The sequence below is a fragment of the Heteronotia binoei genome, chromosome 3, assembly GCF_032191835.1.
Source record: "Heteronotia binoei isolate CCM8104 ecotype False Entrance Well chromosome 3, APGP_CSIRO_Hbin_v1, whole genome shotgun sequence".
NCBI classification, from domain to species: Eukaryota; Metazoa; Chordata; class Lepidosauria; order Squamata; family Gekkonidae; genus Heteronotia; species Heteronotia binoei.
In genome coordinates this window covers 188,435,692-188,452,194 of record NC_083225.1, presented here as the reverse complement: position 1 = coordinate 188,452,194, position 16,503 = coordinate 188,435,692, and the positions used below count along the sequence as shown (strand labels likewise).

Genomic DNA, 16,503 nt, shown 5'->3' with positions numbered 1-16,503 from the left:
ATGAACTCATTCGTTATGAGGGTCGGATCTGACATAAGTTAGACCTTCTAAGGCCAGGCCATTTGTATCATAAAATGTAGCCTAAGACCCAGAGGAAAACATGAAATGGCTGGGCGTTGCGAGCTTTTGTACATAAGCTGCTTCACGTGCTGGCCAGCCAATGGAGAAAACAGAGGCTTTGCTCTGTACCTTGATCGAGCAAGCCTGGCAAAGCAAGCTGTGATACAGAAGGAAGCAAAAGAGAGGAGGAAGAAGAAGAAGAAGATGATGATGATATTGGATTTATATCCCGCCCTCCATTCCAAAGAGTCTCAGAGCGGCTCACAATCTCCTTTCCCTTCCTCCCCCACAACAGACACCCTGTGAGGTAGATGAAGATATTGGATTTATATCCCGCCCTCCACTCCGAAGAGTCTCAGAGCGGCTCACAATCTCCTTTACCTTCCTCCCCCACAACAGACACCCTTTGAGGTGGGTGGGGCTGGAGAGGGCTCTCACAGCAGCTGCCCTCTCAAGGATTACTCTGCCAGAGCTATGGCTGACCCAAGGCCATACCAGCAGGTACAAGTGGAGGAGTGGGGAATCAAACCCGGTTCTCCCAGATAAGAGAGCTATGGCTGACCCAAGGCCGTTCCAGCAGCTGCAAGTGGAGGAGTGGGGAATCAAACCCGGTTCTCCCAGATAAGAGAGCTGTGGCTGACCCAAGGCCATTCCAGCAGCTGCAACTGGAGGAGTGGGGAATCAAACCCGGTTCTCCCAGATAAGAGAGCTCTGGCTGACCCAAGGCCATTCCAGCAGGTGCAAGTGGAGGAGTGGGGAATCGAACCCGGTTCTCCCAGATCAGAGTCCGCACACTTAACCACTACACCAAACAGGCAACAGTGAGTTGTTCGCGGGCCTGATAGGAGCCCTCCTGGGGCCTGATCCGGCACTGGGCCACACGTTTGATGCTCCTGGTCAGACAGTCAAAAGGCAGTGGCTATTATTGCTCTTTGTTTCAATTAGCCAAGATTCAGAGAAAATAACCAGCTGTGGTCACAGCCCCCAATTCTCTTACCACTAGTCAGTTTTACACCAACTAAACTTAACACTGCTATCATACTGAATGCATGGTGGAGCAGTTTGCCCATATGGAAGAAGACAAGAATCGTTGGGTTCCAGCCCGTATTGTAGAAAATAGGAATTGTTACGATAGCCGTTTGATCCGATAAAGGACACTGCAACTCGGGAAAGACAACCGGAAACGCATCTCCTTCATCTTTGGCTTAAAGGAATTTATGGAATGAACTACTTATGAACTGACTCTGGAATGTGTGGGGCATAGGGCATGATAGAAATGAAGGAACTTTAATTGTGTACTGCTCTGATTTATTGTGTTTTGCTGTCAAGCGATTAAGTCGCCTGAGGGCGTTTCCCGATTGCTGGCGCTGTTACCACCGGCTCCACATAATGTTACTTTAGAAGAGGTTTCTATTAAGGATTGCATCATTTGTATGAACCAAATTGGTTCAATGAAGAGAATGTTTGACGGTGCTCCTCAGTGATGTTGTTTTGACAATGTCCAGGTGGTGGCTGGAGATCTTTTATTATTATTAGTTTATTTCTCTTCCGCCCCTTCCCCCTTTTGGGGAGCTCAGAGCGGAGGACAGCAATCTTCTGGGATCACAACTGATCTCCAAGTGACTGAGATCAATTCTGGAGAAAAGGGCTGCTCTGGAAGGTAGCCTCTATGGCAGGGGTGGCCAGACTTGCTTAACATAGGAGCCATGTAGAAAGAACGTCAAATGTTTTGAGAGCTGTAAGACATGAACGAATATTACACACATGTCTTTATTAAAACTATTAGTGCTTTGCACAGAAAGGTAAAATGCATATGTATGCACTTTGCAACACAACCGAGCTAGAAGGAGGCTTTTTAAAAAAACAAACACTGGGAATAACAGTCCCCATAAGACCAGCAAAGGGAAAGTTAGGGAATTATCTTTTGGCACTAGTAGGAGAAGGAAACACGTGTGTACCATATAAATCACTGACCACTGTGTGCATTATTATGCATATTTCTTTGGCTTGACATCAAGGTTAGTAAATACAGCTCCTGCAAGAGCTATGAAACTAAAGGGAAACCCTGTGCTGCCCTCTTTAATTCCTTTCATAGAATCATAGAGTTGGAAGGGACCTCTAGGGTGGTCTAGTCCAACCCCCTGCACAATGCAGGAAACTCACAAACGCCTCCCCCTAAATTCACAGGATCTTCATTGCTGTCAGATGGCCATCTAGCCTCGGTTTAAAAAAAACCAAGGAAGGAGAGCCCATCACCTCCTGAGGAAACCTGTTCCAGTGAGGCTAGATAATGGTTCCCAGCAACTTTCCCGGTATTGAAGTCAGACTGACTGGCCTGTAATTTCCCAGATCTCCTCTGGGAGAAAGCAGTTCTGTCTGCTTCCTTTCCACCTCCTCCCTCCGCCATCTATTTTTTTTCCTTCCTTCCTTCCTTCCTTCCTTCCTTCCTTCCTTCCTTCCTTCCTTCCTTCCTTCCTTCCTTCCTTCCTTCCTTCCCTCCCTCCCTCCTTCCCTCCTTCCCTCCTTCCTTCCCTCCCTCCCTCCTTGCTTCCCACAACCATCTAATGTTTATTCTATGTGTCTCTTATGTTAAGCAAGTTTGGCCACCCCTGGCTTAGTGACGACATCATCAAGAAGGGGCCCTGGCTCAGGGGAACAGCTTTTGCTTGGCATGCAGAAGGTCCCAGGTTCAATCCCTGGCATCTCCACTTAAAAGGATCGGGTAGGAGGTGATGTGGAAGACTTCTGCCTGAGACCCTGGAGAGCTGCTGCCAGTCTGAGTTGACAGTACTGACCTTGATGGACCAAGGGTCTGATTCAGTAGAAGGCAGCTTCAAGTGTTTGTGTGTGTTCACATTAGCAACACCTGGGCGATGTTCTGGTATCTGGACAAAAACAGCTCCTACCATGAGAGTTTTTGCCCAAATACCAGAGCATCACCCAGAAGTCACTGGTACAATGACATCACTTCCCATGCAATGCCAGCCATGGGGTTTGAGCCTTCCTTTTTCTGCTGGTAAGTCCCCCCACTCCTTGCTGGGCATCTGATCAGCAACTGGGTTGGGGACCCCACCTCCTCCATGGGGGTGGGGGTGTCCGGCAGCCCTATAACTGACTGTTTGAACTACCGGCTGTAGAGCAACGACAGGGAAGCCGAGATTCCCCATAGACTGTGTGAGAACATGCATGCACGAAATGCTGCTCATTGCACTGTAATTTGCTGTCTGAAACTTCAGGCAGCAGGGCTTTTTTTATAGCAGGAACTCCTTTGCATCTTAGGCCACATACCTCTGATGTAGCCAATCCTCCTGGAGCTTACAGTAGGCCCAGTATGAAGAGCCCTGTAAGCTCTTGAAGGATTGGCTACATCAGGGATGTGTGGCCCAGGGGTGGAATTCTAGCAGGGGTTCCTTTGCATATCAGGCCACACCCCCTAATGTAGCCAATCCTCCTGAAGCTTCCAGTAGGCCCAGTACTGAGAGCCCTGTAAGATCTTGAAGGATTGGCTACATCAGGGATGTGTGGCCCAGGGGTGGAATTCTAGCAGGGGTTCCTTTGCATATTAGGCCACACACCCTGATGTAGCCAATCCTTCTGGAGCTTATAGTAGGCCCTGTACCAAGAGCCCTGTAAGCTCTTGGAGGATTGGCTACATCAGGGGTGTGTAGCCTAAGATGCAAAGGAGTTCCTGCTACAAAAAAAATCCTGGCAGGCAGTAACCACCAAACAGGCACCGCCTGCTCACGGTTGTCTGAACTGCCTGACCCCAAAAAATCGGTTCCCAGCTTTCAGCTGGTGTGTAGAACCAAACTGTCAGGTGTTCCAGCATCACTCCTCAAACTTCACATCTGTTTTACCCTGTATCTTTGGGACGGACCTGATTCCTTCGAGGCCAGCCCTTTTGACTCCTTAGCTGTGGCTTTTCTTTTTAGAAGAAGATGATATTGGATTTATATCCCGCCCTCCACTCCGAAGAGTCTCAGAGGGGCTCACAATCTCCTTTACCTTCCTCCCCCACAACAGACACCCTGTGAGGTAGATGAAGATATTGGATTTATATCCCGCCCTCCACTCCGAAGAGTCTCAGAGCGGCTCATAATCTCCTTTCCCTTCCTCCCCCACAACAGACACCCTGTGAGGTGGGTGGGGCTGAGAGGGCTCTCACAGCAGCTGCCCTTTCAAGGACAACTCCAGCCAGAGCTATGGCTGACCCAAGGCCATGCCAGCAGCTGCAAGTGGAGGAGAGGGGAATCAAACCCGGCTCTCCCAGATAAGAGTCCGCACACTTAACCACTACACCAAACTGGCTCTTTGCCAGAGTGATCTGCAGGGTTTTTTTTTAATCTTTCAGATCTCCCCCCTCCCTCCATCCGACAATGTCTTCCCCGGAAATCGCTTCCCTCTCTTGGGGCCGGATGACGGTGAAAGGCTGTTCCACAACGTACAAGGACTGCAAAGTATGGCCGGGAGGCAGCCGGACGTGGGACTGGAGAGAAACAGGAACAGATGTAGGTATCTACAATTCATGGCCACCCACCTTTTATATTTATTTATTTGTGTCAGGGAAAGTTGAACGCATTTTTTAATGAGGGCCGGATCTGACATTTATCGGGCCAGGCCGTGTGTGTTATAAAATGTAATGCTAGGTAGTGGAGACGTAAACTTTATAGAGGACACAGATAAACACAATTAAAGATTATTTTTTAAGGCTTTAAATTAAAAAAAAAAACGCTTAAAAGATTAGCACTCTTGCAATCGGCTTTTGTTGTAGAAAAGGCCTGGCGGGAACTCATTTGCATATTAGGCCACACCCCTTGACAGCACCATTGTTTCACGCGGGGGGGTTGTAGAAAAAGCCCAGCAGGAGTCTATTTACATATTAAGCCACACCCCCTTGGCACAGGCCAGCCGGAACTGCTTTCCCGCTAAAAAAAAAAGCCTTGCTTGTAATATTTTATTTAACAGTCTCTGATAACTGAAAGATGCCAGAGAGTGGGAGAAGGAAGCAGACTTGCTCGTGGGCCTGATAGGAGCCCTCTGGGATCCTGATTCGGCCCTTGGGCCGCATGTTTGACACCTTTAATTTACCTCACGTATATCCTATGTTGCTTCCCACTGAGGACCCAAAGCAGTTTATGTTCTTCTCCATTTTCTCCTCACAGCCACCTTGCAAGGTAGGTCAGGAGGAGCACATGCGGGGATTGCTACATCTAGTAGGACACGAACCATCACAGAGGGATGCCAGCCTGCAGGTGGTGGCTGGAGATCTCCCGCTAACGGTGGATCTCCAGCAGGCAGACATTAGTTCACCTGGAGAAAATGGCCCCTTTGGAGGGTGGACCACTGAAGTCCCTCCCCCAACCCTGCCCCGCCTCAAATACCAGCCCCCAAAATCTCCAGGTATGTCCTGGCGATGGCAACCCTAAAATTATATCATGCTGACTCCCTTGGGGGGGTGGGGTTTCTCCTTTCAGGTTTGGAACAAGTTCCTTCACATTTCTGATCGCTAAGCTCTGTCACTCCAGGGGCACAGCGGTTGTGAATGGTCATTTTTTAAAGAAGGAGGAGAGGAGGCAGAGCTTGGATTCCTACCCCACTCTTCACTACCTGAAGGAGCCTCAGAGTGGCTTACAATCTCCTTCCCCTCCCCACAATAGACACCCCGTGAGGTAGGTGGGGCTGAGAGAGCTCAGAGAGAACTATGACTGGCCCATTGTCACCCAGCAGCTTCACGAGGAAGAGTAGGAGGAGACTGGATTTATACCCCGCCCTTTTGCTAGCCAAAGGAGTCTCCGATTCAGAGAAAAGGGCAGGGTATAAATCTGCAATATTCTTCTTCTCAGAGCGGCTTACAAATCTCCTTTCCCTTCCCCTCACCCACAACAGACACCCTGTGAAGTAGGTGGGGCTGAGAGAGCTCTGACAGAAACTGCTCTGGAGCAGAACAGCCTTGAGAGAACTCGTGGCCGACCCAAGGTCACATCAGCAGGTGCGAGTGGAGGAGCAGGGAATCAAACCCGGTTCTCCCAGATAAGAGAGCTCTGGCAGGCCCAAGGCCATTCCAGCAGCTGCAAGTGGAGGAGTGGGGAATCAAACCCGGTTCTCCCAGATAAGAGAGCTCTGGCTGACCCAAGGCCATTCCAGCAGCTGCAAGTGGAGGAGTGGGGAATCAAACCCGATTCTCCCAGATAAGAGACCTCTGGCTGACCCAAGGCCATTTCAGCAGGTGCAAGTGGAGGAGTGGGGAATCAAACCCGGTTCTCCCAGATAAGAGACCTCTGGCTGACCCAAGGCCATTTCAGCAGGTGCAAGTGGAGGCGTGGGGAATCAAACCCGGTTCTCCCAAATAAGAGAGCTCTGGCAGGCCCAAGGCCATTCCAACAGGTGCAAGCGGAGGAGCGGGGAATCAAACCCGGTTCTCCCAGATAAGAGTCGGCCAACTTAACCACTACACCGAACTGGCTCTCAGTGGGCAGCGGAGGGTAAATTGGGACCAGGGCCTCGAAGAACACCCCGCCCCCCGTTTCCCTTCCCCTTCCATCTCCCCAGACCTTGATTGCGCCCAACAGAGGACAAAATGGGGGCTCGAAAGGGAAAGGTTGCCATGACACTTACGAGGGAGCATTGCGTATCGGATGCGGTTTTCAAGCGAGAGCAGGAAAGAGACTCCCGGGGGCCGTTACCCTGCGCAGGCTGTCATGGGCAGAGCCGACTTACGGTACTGCGGCGCTCCAAGCATCCCCACCCGACTCGTAATACAGTCCAGGTATGATGTGGGGTCCCTCCGGGAGCCGCATTCCTCCTTGGGAAGCCAATTTCTAATCTCCAAGGAGGGAACCTTCCTTTCCCGGTCTGAGGCTGGCGATGTGAGCTTCACACTGTGGCCCGCTGACATCATTACATCCGAGCCACGTTGAGATGATTCCTGACCAAGAAAACATCCGTTCTCGCTGTGGCATCAGGCCTCATTTGGGGCAGGAGCTCAGAAGGCTCCGCAGCTTAGAGCCGGGGTGGCCAAACTGTGGCTCTTTCACACATGTTGTGTGGCTCTCGAAGCCGCCATTGGCTGACTATGAACTTTACTTTATTACAGTCATAGACCAATATAAAAACTATAACACATCATATAAAACCCTCCAAAAATACCTAAGATAGTATAAAATACCCTCCTAAAAAAACATAAAATACAATAAAATACATAAACATTTCCCCACCTATACAATCCAAGATACCTATTTCCCCACCTATACAATCCATTGGCTGACTAGGAGAAGGCATTTGTCTCTTTAAATCGCTTATTGAGGCCAAGCCAGCCAGCAGCTTGGAGAATGCCGTTAAAGTTGCTTTCCTTCCATCTCTCCCTCGCTCCTCCCATTTATTTCCCTGCCTGCCATCCTAGGGTTGCCAGGTCTGTGTTGGAAAATACTTGGGAGACTTCGGGGGTGGTGCTGAGAGAGGGCAGGGTTTGGGGAAGGGAGGGGCTTCAGCATGGCGCCATGCCATAAAGTCCACAGTGCTTCGAAGCGGCCATTTTCTCTGCGAGCTGGAGATCAGTGGTAAAAGCGGGAGATTTCCTGGAGGCTGGGAACCCTACCTAGATGCCACGGAGTCTGCCCTTCAAAGCTGGAGACTGACAACTTTCCTGGCTTGCAGCTCACAAACATTATCTCATTTAATATTTTTTATTAATTTTTGAAATGATCGTAAGAACATAAGAGAAGCCATGTTGGATCATGGGCTGCCACCGGACATCCTACAGAAGCTGGTGGTCATAGTCAGAACCCAATACCGCCAGACTGGATTGAGATAGCGTAATAGTTTTAAACTGATAAATGTATTATGGTTTTATATGTTTTATGGAATTGATTGTTTTTATGATACTGTAAGCCGCCCTGAGTCCGCTTGCGGAGAGGGCGGGATATAAATGTAAAGTAATAAATAAATAAATAATAAATCAGGCCAATGGCCCATCCAGTCCAACACTCTGTGTCACATAAGAACCTAAGAGAAGCCATGTTGTATCAGGCCAAAGGCCCATCCAGTCCAACAACCTGTGTCACATAAGAACATAAGAGAAGTCATGTTGGATCAGGCCAGTGGCCCATCCAGTCCAACACTCTGAGTCACATAAGAACATAAGAGAAGCCATGTTGGATCAGGCCAGTGGCCCATCCAGTCCAACACTCTGAGTCACATAAGAACATCAGAGAAGCCATGTTTGATTGGGCCAATGGCCCATCCAGTCCAACACTCTGTGTCACATAAGAACCTAAGAGAAGCCATGTTGTATCAGGCCAAAGGCCCATCCAGTCCAACAACCTGTGTCACATAAGAACATAAGAGAAGCCATGTTGGATCAGGCCAGTGGCCCATCCAGTCCAACACTCTGAGTCACATAAGAACATAAGAGAAGCCATGTTGGATCAGGCCAATGACCCATCCAGTCCAACACTCTGGGTCACACAGTGGCCAATATATGTGTGTGTGTGTTTATATACATATATACACACATACATATATATATACATATACACACACACACACAAACATATATATATATATATATATATATATATATACACTGTGGCTAATAGCCACTGATGGACCTCTGCTCCATATTTTTATCTAATCCCCTCTTGAAGCTGGCTATGCTTGTAGCCACCACCACCTCCTGTGGCAGTGAATTCCACATGTTAATCACCCTTTGGGTGAAGAAGGACTTCCTTTTATCCGTTTTAACCTAACTGCTCAGCAATTTCATTGAATGCCCACAAGTACTTGTATTGTGAGAAAGGGAAAAAAGTACTTCTTTCTCATCTTTCTCCATCCCATACATAATCTTGTAAACCTCTATCATGTCACTCCGCAGTCGACGTTTCTCCAAGCTAAAGAGTCCCAAGCGTTTTAACCTTTCTTCATAGGGAAAGTGTTCCAAACCTTTAATCATTCTAGTTGCCCTTTTCTGGGCTTTTTCAAATGCTATAATATCCTTTTTGAGGTGCAGTGACCAGAATTGTGCACAGTATTCCAAATGAGACCGCACCATCAATTTATACAGGGGCATTATGATACTGGCTGATTTGTTTTCAATTCCCTTCCTAATAATTCCCAGCATGGCATTGGCCTTTTTTATTGCAATCGCACACTGTCTTGACATTTTCAGTGAGTTATCTACCACGACCCCAAGATCTCTCTCTTGGTCAGTCTCTGCCAGTTCACAACCCATCAACTTGTATTTGTAGCTTGAATTCTTGGCCCCAATGTGCATTACTTTGCACTTGGCCACATTGAACCACATCTGCCACGTTGACGCCCACTCACCAGCCTCAACAGATCCCTTTGGAGTGCCTCACAATCCTCTCTGGTTCTCACCAGCCTGAACAATTTAGTGTCATCTGCAAACTTCGCCAAGTTAATATCAATATTAATATTCATGTACAATTAATCTTATTAAATCAGGTTACAAACAAGCACAAATACTTACATACATATAATAAAATATCAAATAAGGAATTTAAGTTACATAGGTGTATCTAGATATGTAAACCATTTTCTATTCAAGGCAAGAGGTCAAGATGGATACAACTTCAAAATTAAGGCAATAATTCCTGTATCAAGATACAGTCAATCTAATTGAACCTATATTATTATAAAAATATCAATTATGCATTGATATGAATTCTTAACTCTAAATACTGTCTATGCAATCTATAAAGGTTATTCCTAAAATTACTATCAGGTAATTATTCTTAGGTGTGATCCACAGCTAGCACAGTAATAGAAAATGAAGGTAGAAAAAGAGAGAAAAGGAAAAAAAAGTATTAAAAGAAAGAAAAGAAACAAAAAAAGCAAAAGGAACATTTTTAATAACTTATAAGTAGGCCGAGTGCAGAAGAATAGATGCTTTTGAGCTGTGGTGCCGGAGAAGACTCTTGAGAGTCCCTTGGACTGCAAGAAGATCCAATCGGTCAGTCCTAAGGGAAATCAACCCTGACTGTTCCCTGGAAGGTCAGATGCTGAAGCTGAAGCTGAAATACTTTGGCCACCAAATGAGAAGGGAGCGCTCACTGGAGAAGACCCTGATGCTGGGAAAGACAGAAGGCAAAAGAAGAAGGGGATGGCAAAAGATGAGATGGCTGGACAGTGTTACTGATGTAACAAACACGAATTTGAGCAGACTTTGGAGGATGGTGGAAGACAGGAGGGCCTGGCGTGACTTTGTCCATGGGGTTGCAAAGAGTCGGACTTGACTGTGCGACTGAACAACAACGACAACAATAAAAGAGAAGATCAAACTGATTTGATGTTTACTCCGTGTGGCTATTCCATTAAGCACATTTGTCCACCCCTGGCTTAGAAGGACTATTGTCCTCAGGCCGTGACTGCCTCCTGATCTCCAGGAATTTCCCAAACTGGAGCTGGCAACCCTATAAGTGGCCAAGGAGGGGGGGGGACCCCAATCCGTGTCTGAATGCCCCATTGCCAACAGAAAAGTAATCGCGTAAATATGATCCCTTTCCCCCTCCGTTCTGGCCAGTTCTTGTACAATGCAGCTAGCAGTGCCCAGATCCAAGGCGCTGTGCTGGCTATTTTCAGGTTCCCCCCCCCTCCTTCTGCCCTTTCTAAATAAACAGTCGTTTTTTGTGGGTTTTTTAGAAAAACAAAAAGATGGCGTGACCTCTACCATGAGGGCAAGCCTTTTGTGTCGCTTGAAATAAAATCTCTTCGCGAAGCCCCATTGCCTCCGGAGATCAACGAGTGAGCAAAGGGCTACGTTTCTTAGGCCAATTATCCTTATTACAAAACCCAGTTCCTTTTCTTCTCTTTTTCCTCTGGGGTCCGTATGACTAGCGTTAAACCACAGGAGGGGAGGGGGGTTAGCTACAGGCAAGACGTTTTCCCCCTCCTCTCCCCCCCCCCCCCGCTACAAAAACACCATTTCTACTGGCTCGTACACTCCTTCTGTGAACTCAGGCAGATCATGAGAGGGAGGGCAGGAAGAGCTGTGTCAGTACTGAGTTCTCCCAGCCCTTTCTTACATGCCACTGGAATAAACTTTCTCATGTGGATGTCCGCCTGAGAATGTAATATAGAAAGTGGACCAGAAATTAGATGGCTAGCCTGCCTGTGGTAGAGTAGAGATCTGGGATTTCAGCTAAAGGGGGGAACTCCACATTTCAGAGGCACTAGGCCTCTGAATCCAAGAGCCAGGAGGCAACATCGGGGGAAGGCCTCAGCCTCCATGCCCTCTTAGGATCACATAATCATAGAGTTGGAAGGGACCTCCAGGGTCATCTTGTCCAACCCCCTGCACGACGCAGGAAACTCACAAATACCTCCCCCTAAATTCACAGGATCTTCATTGCTGTCTGATGGTCATCTAACAGAGGTTAAAAGCCTCTAAGGAAGGAGAGCCCACCACCTCCCAAGGGAGTCTGTTCCACTGAGGAATCTCTCTAACGGTCAGGAAGTTCTTCCTAATGTTGAGCCAGAAACTCTTGATTTAATTTCAACCCATTGGTTCTGGTCCTACCTTCTGGTGCCACAGAAAACAATTCCACGCACTCCTCTATATCAGGGGTGGCCAACGGTAGCTCTCCAGAAGTTTTTTTTTGCCTACAACTCCCATCAGCCCCAGCCAGCATGGCCAATGGCTGGGGCTGATGGGAGTTGTAGGCAGAAAACATCTGGAGAGCTACCGTTGGCCACCCCTGCTCTATATGACGGCCCTTCAAGTACTTGAAGATGGTGATCGTATCATCTCTCAGCCGCCTCCTCTCCAGGCTAAACATCCCCAGCTCCTTCAACCTTTCCTCGTAGGACTTGGTCTCCAGACCCCTCACCATCTTCGTCGCCCTCCTCTGGACCCGTTCCAGCTTGTCCGTATTCTTCTTAAAATGTGGTGCCCAAAACTGAACACAATACTCCAGGTGAGGTCTTACCAGAGCAGAGTAAAGCGATACCATCACTTCACGTGATCTGGACACTTGTTGGCCTTCCAAAGGACCTGACTGCCCACTGTGTGAGACAGGATGATGGATTAGATGGACCATCGGTCTGATCCAGCAGGAATCTTCCGATGTTCTTGGGAAGGCCTCGGCCTCTCCACCCTGCTGTTGGACTTCCAGAGGAACTAGTTGGCTACTGTATGAGACAGGGTGCTGGAGCAGATGGACCCTCAGTGGTCTGATCCAGCAAGGCTCTTCTTATATTCTTATCAGAGGTAGGCTTTGGCCTGTATGCCCTATTGTTGGCTGTCCAGAGGAACTGGTATGCCACCACTGGTCTGATCCAGCAGGGCACTTCTTATGTCCTTAATATTAGGGAAAGACCTTGACCCCTATGCCCTGTTGTTGGCCATTCAGAGAAATTGGTTGGCCACTGTGTGAGACTAGATGCTGGATTCATCTGATCCAACAGGGCTCTTCTCATAGTTTATGAAGGCCTCAGCCTGTCTGCCCTGTTGGGCCAGCTACCTGAACCAGCTTCCGCTGGGATAGAACTCAGGTCGTGAGCAGAGAGCTCAGATCACAGTACTGCAGTACTGCTGCTTTACCACTCTGCGCCACGGGGCTGCTAAAATGGAAGAGAGAACAATGTCAATCACTTTGGGTCCCCTTGGACACCGTTACCTGTCTTGACTGACAAATCTTCAAAACACCGAGGACTAGAAATTTACTTGTTGAGGAATTTAAAAAAAAAGAAAAGAAATGGAACCTGAGGTTCCTGGGAAGCCGATTTCTGCTGCCGGTACAACATTCTCCAGCTTCTGTGTTTCAGAAACAAGGAGCGCACACACACAACCCTGCCCTTGAATATAAAACACCGTAACACAATCACCCAGCTGATGCCATAGGGTATTTTTGTGTGTGTGTGTGATGGCCTAAATTCAAGCTTTGTCATTCTGATAGCTGCAAAAGCCAGTTTGGTGTGGAGAGCCAGTTTGGTGTAGTGGTTAAGTGTGCGGACTCTTAACTGGGAGAACCGGGTTTGATTCCCCACTCCTACACTGGCACCTGCTGGAATGGCCTTGGGTCAGCCATAGCTCTGGCAGAGGTTGTCCTTGAAAGGGCAGCTGCTGTGAGAGCCCTCTCAGCCCCACCCACCTCACAGGGTGTCTGTTGTGGGGAAAGAAGGGAAAGGAGATTGTGAGCCGCTCTGAGACTCTTCGGAGTGGAGGGCGGGATATAAATCCAATATCTTCTTCTTCTTCAAAAGGGACTCTGAGCTGGCTTTTGGAAAATGGTTCCTTAAATAATGTCATGGAACCTCCCCACCCACCCACCCCCGCCGCCATGATTAAAAGAAGAATTGCAGATTTATACCCCGCCCTTTTCTCTGAATCAGAGACTAAGAGCGGCTTACAGTCTCCCATATCTTCTCCCCCCACAACAGACACCCTGTGAGGTGGGTGGGGCTGGAGAGGGCTCTCACAGCAGCTACCCTTTCGAGGACAACTCCTGCGAGACCTGTGGCTAACCCAAGGCCATTCCAGCAGGTGCAAGGGGAGGAGTGGGGAATCAAACCCGGTTCTCCCAGGTAAGAGTCCACACACTTAACCACTACACCAAACTGGCTCTCAGGCCTTTAATTCAGCGGGAGCTCACAGGAGCACAGCTCCTAAACCTTTCTGATGCCCCCTTCCTCCTCCCCACCTACCTACCTGCCTGGTCCATTGAATAGTCGCAGCTGCATAACAATCCCTGGATTAGGAGAGCAGGCAGCCAGCCAGCCACCAGGGGCTTTGCCACACCCCCAGCAGCCCTCATTAACCGCTGGAGAAGCCCCCAACGCCCTTTCTCCACTTCTGATGTGATTTCGGGCAGTGGGTGGCTTGCTGGGGGAGGGGGTGGCCAAGGAGAGCCCCAGGTGAGCGAGGCCTGCTTGGGCTGGCTGGATCTCAAGCCAGCCCAAACAGGCCTCATCTGCCTGGGGCTCTCCTTTCTTGCGTCAGGTTGCTTTCGGTTGGCAGGGGGCGGCATATGGTAATGAGTTATTACTAATGAGCTCCACCACCTATTTTTCTACAAAACGACCCCTGATTAAAACACAAGGCTGGGGTGGACGTCTACAGCTCACTTTTGTCTTTCCCTTTCAAACGCAGCACGTCCCTGGTGTGCAGCCAGCCGACGTTGAAGAAGTAATTCAGAAGGGTGCGAAAACCGTAGTGATCGGCCGTGGCATGAGCGAAGTCCTGCAGGTAACCGTGCCGGAGGATGCTGGGCTAGATGGACCGCAGGCGGGGCTTTCTTTGCAGCAGGAACTCCTTTGCATCGGATTGGAGAAAGGGCAGAAAAGGGACAACTGGAATGCTTAAAGGGTTGGAACCCTTTCCCTATCAAGAAAGGTTAAAATGCTTGGGGACTTTAGCTTGGAGAAACGTCGACTGCGGGGTGACATGATAGAGGTTTACAAGATTACGCATGGAATGGAGAAAGTAGAGAAAGAAGTACTTTTCTCCCTTTCTCACAATACAAGAACTCGTGGGCATTCGATGAAATTGCTGAGCAGTCGGGTTAGAAAGGATAAAAGGAAGTACTTCTTCACCCAAAGGGTGATTAACATGTGGAATTCACTGCCACAGGAAGTGGTGGATGGGACATTGGCGTGATCCCACAGGGCTTCTCTTGTGTTCTTATGTGACACAGAGTGTTGAACTGGATGGTCCTTTGGCCTGATCCAACAGGGCGTCTCTTACGTTCTTATGTGACACAGAGTGTTGAACTGGATGGGCCTTTGGCCTGATCCAACAGGGCTTCTCTTTTGTTCTTATGTGACAGAGAGTGTTGAACTGGATGGGCCTTTGGCCTGATCCAACATGGCTTCTCTTACGTTCTTATGTGACACAGAGTGTTGGCCTGGATGGGCCTTTGGCCTGATCCAACGTGGCTTCTCTTACGTTCTTATGTGACACAGAGTGTTGGACTGGATGGGCCATTGGCCTGATCCAACATGGCTTCTCTTATATTCTTATGTGACACAGAGTGTTGGACTGGATGGGCCATTGGCCTGATCCAACCTGACTTCTCTTATGTTCTTATGTGACACAGAGTGTAGGACTGGATGGACCATTGCCTGATCCAACATGGTTTCTCTTATCTTCTTAAGGCAAATAGATGGGGGGGAGGAAGGTAGGTAGGTGGGGAAAAGGAGAAGTGGAAAGAAAGCAACTTTAACTTTATATGCATTCTCCAACTGCCGGCTGGCTTGTCTTGGAGAAGTGATTTAAAGAGAGAAATGCCTTCTCCAAGTTAGCCAGTGGGGCAGTGGGCGCTTTGAGAGCCGCACAACATGTGCAAAAGAGCCAGCAGACATGGTTCCCGAGCCACAGTTTGGCCACCCCTGCTCCAGGGGATCGAACCTCTGTAGATCAGTCGCGATTCCACTCGTAAGGCCTCGTAGAGGGGCTTCTCACCAAGGTGTTTTTCTGCCGAAGTCACTAAATCCGTGTCCCTCTCCCTCCCTTTCAAGGTGCCGTCCTCCACTGTGGACTATCTCAAGAAACACGGGATCGACGTGCGAGTCCTGCAGACTGAGAAGGCCGTGAGAGAGTACAACGCTTTGGCTCTGCAAGGGGTTAAAGTGGGCGGGGTCTTCCATTCCACCTGCTAGAGCCAGATTTACCACGCCCCGCCCCCCCCCTCAACTGTCCCACCATCTTGTGCCTTGGGCCGAATAAAATAAATTGGGGGTAGCGCGCAGTTTCTCGGTTTCTTGTCCGTTTTTAAGCCCAAAATTACAAAGCTGTTATCTAACCATTTTAAGAAAGATTATTTATAAATGCAAAGATTCAGAGTCTGATCGTAGCAGGCAGGATTAACCAATAAAAGCGGCAAGAGGTTAAGTCACTGATTGTCTTTTTTTGTTAACCCTACTGGCCACATGTCAGATTTATGGTCTGGTTTTTAGCATTTTCCATTCACCGTTATGGATCAATCAATCACCTTTTATTTGTATCCCGCCCTCCCCGCCGAAGCAGGCTCAGGGCGGCTAACAACAAGAATTCAATATATACATTGTACAATACAGCATTTTAAATACAATTAATTAAAATCTATCAAAATTCTGAAAACAGTGAAATTAATATTTTTGTGCTATTACCTAGATGGCAAACTTACTTAGCAGTTCTAATCAGCGAAGGCCATTCGAAACAAGATGGTCTTGCAGGCCCTGCGGAACTGTTCAAAGTCCCGCAGGGCCCGCATTTCTTCTGGAAGTTGATTCCATAATTGTGGAGCCATAACAGAGAAAGCCGGAGTGCGGGTACTTTGGAGTTTTACCTCTTTTGGCCCGGGGATAGTCAGCAGGTTATTCCCTGCTGACCTCAGTGCTCTCTGGGGTTCGTGTGGAGAGAGACAGTCCCTAAGGGAGGCAGGTCCTCGGCCATATAGGGCTTTAAAGGTGATAACCAGCACTTTGTAACGAACCCGGGTATACAACTGG

At 48.5% G+C, this 16,503-nt stretch overlaps 1 protein-coding gene across 1 annotated transcript; it reads left to right on the top strand.

Moving 5' to 3' along the window:
• Positions 1–4,414: 4,414 nt before the first annotated feature.
• AAMDC (adipogenesis associated Mth938 domain containing) lies at positions 4,415–15,756 on the top strand. Its single transcript, XM_060235205.1, has 3 exons — positions 4,415–4,568; positions 14,165–14,260; positions 15,532–15,756. The coding sequence occupies exons 1-3, from the start codon at positions 4,437–4,439 to the stop codon at positions 15,670–15,672; spliced, it is 369 nt and encodes a 122-aa protein (XP_060091188.1). The 5' UTR covers positions 4,415–4,436; the 3' UTR covers positions 15,673–15,756.
• The last annotated feature ends 747 nt before the right edge of the window (positions 15,757–16,503 follow it).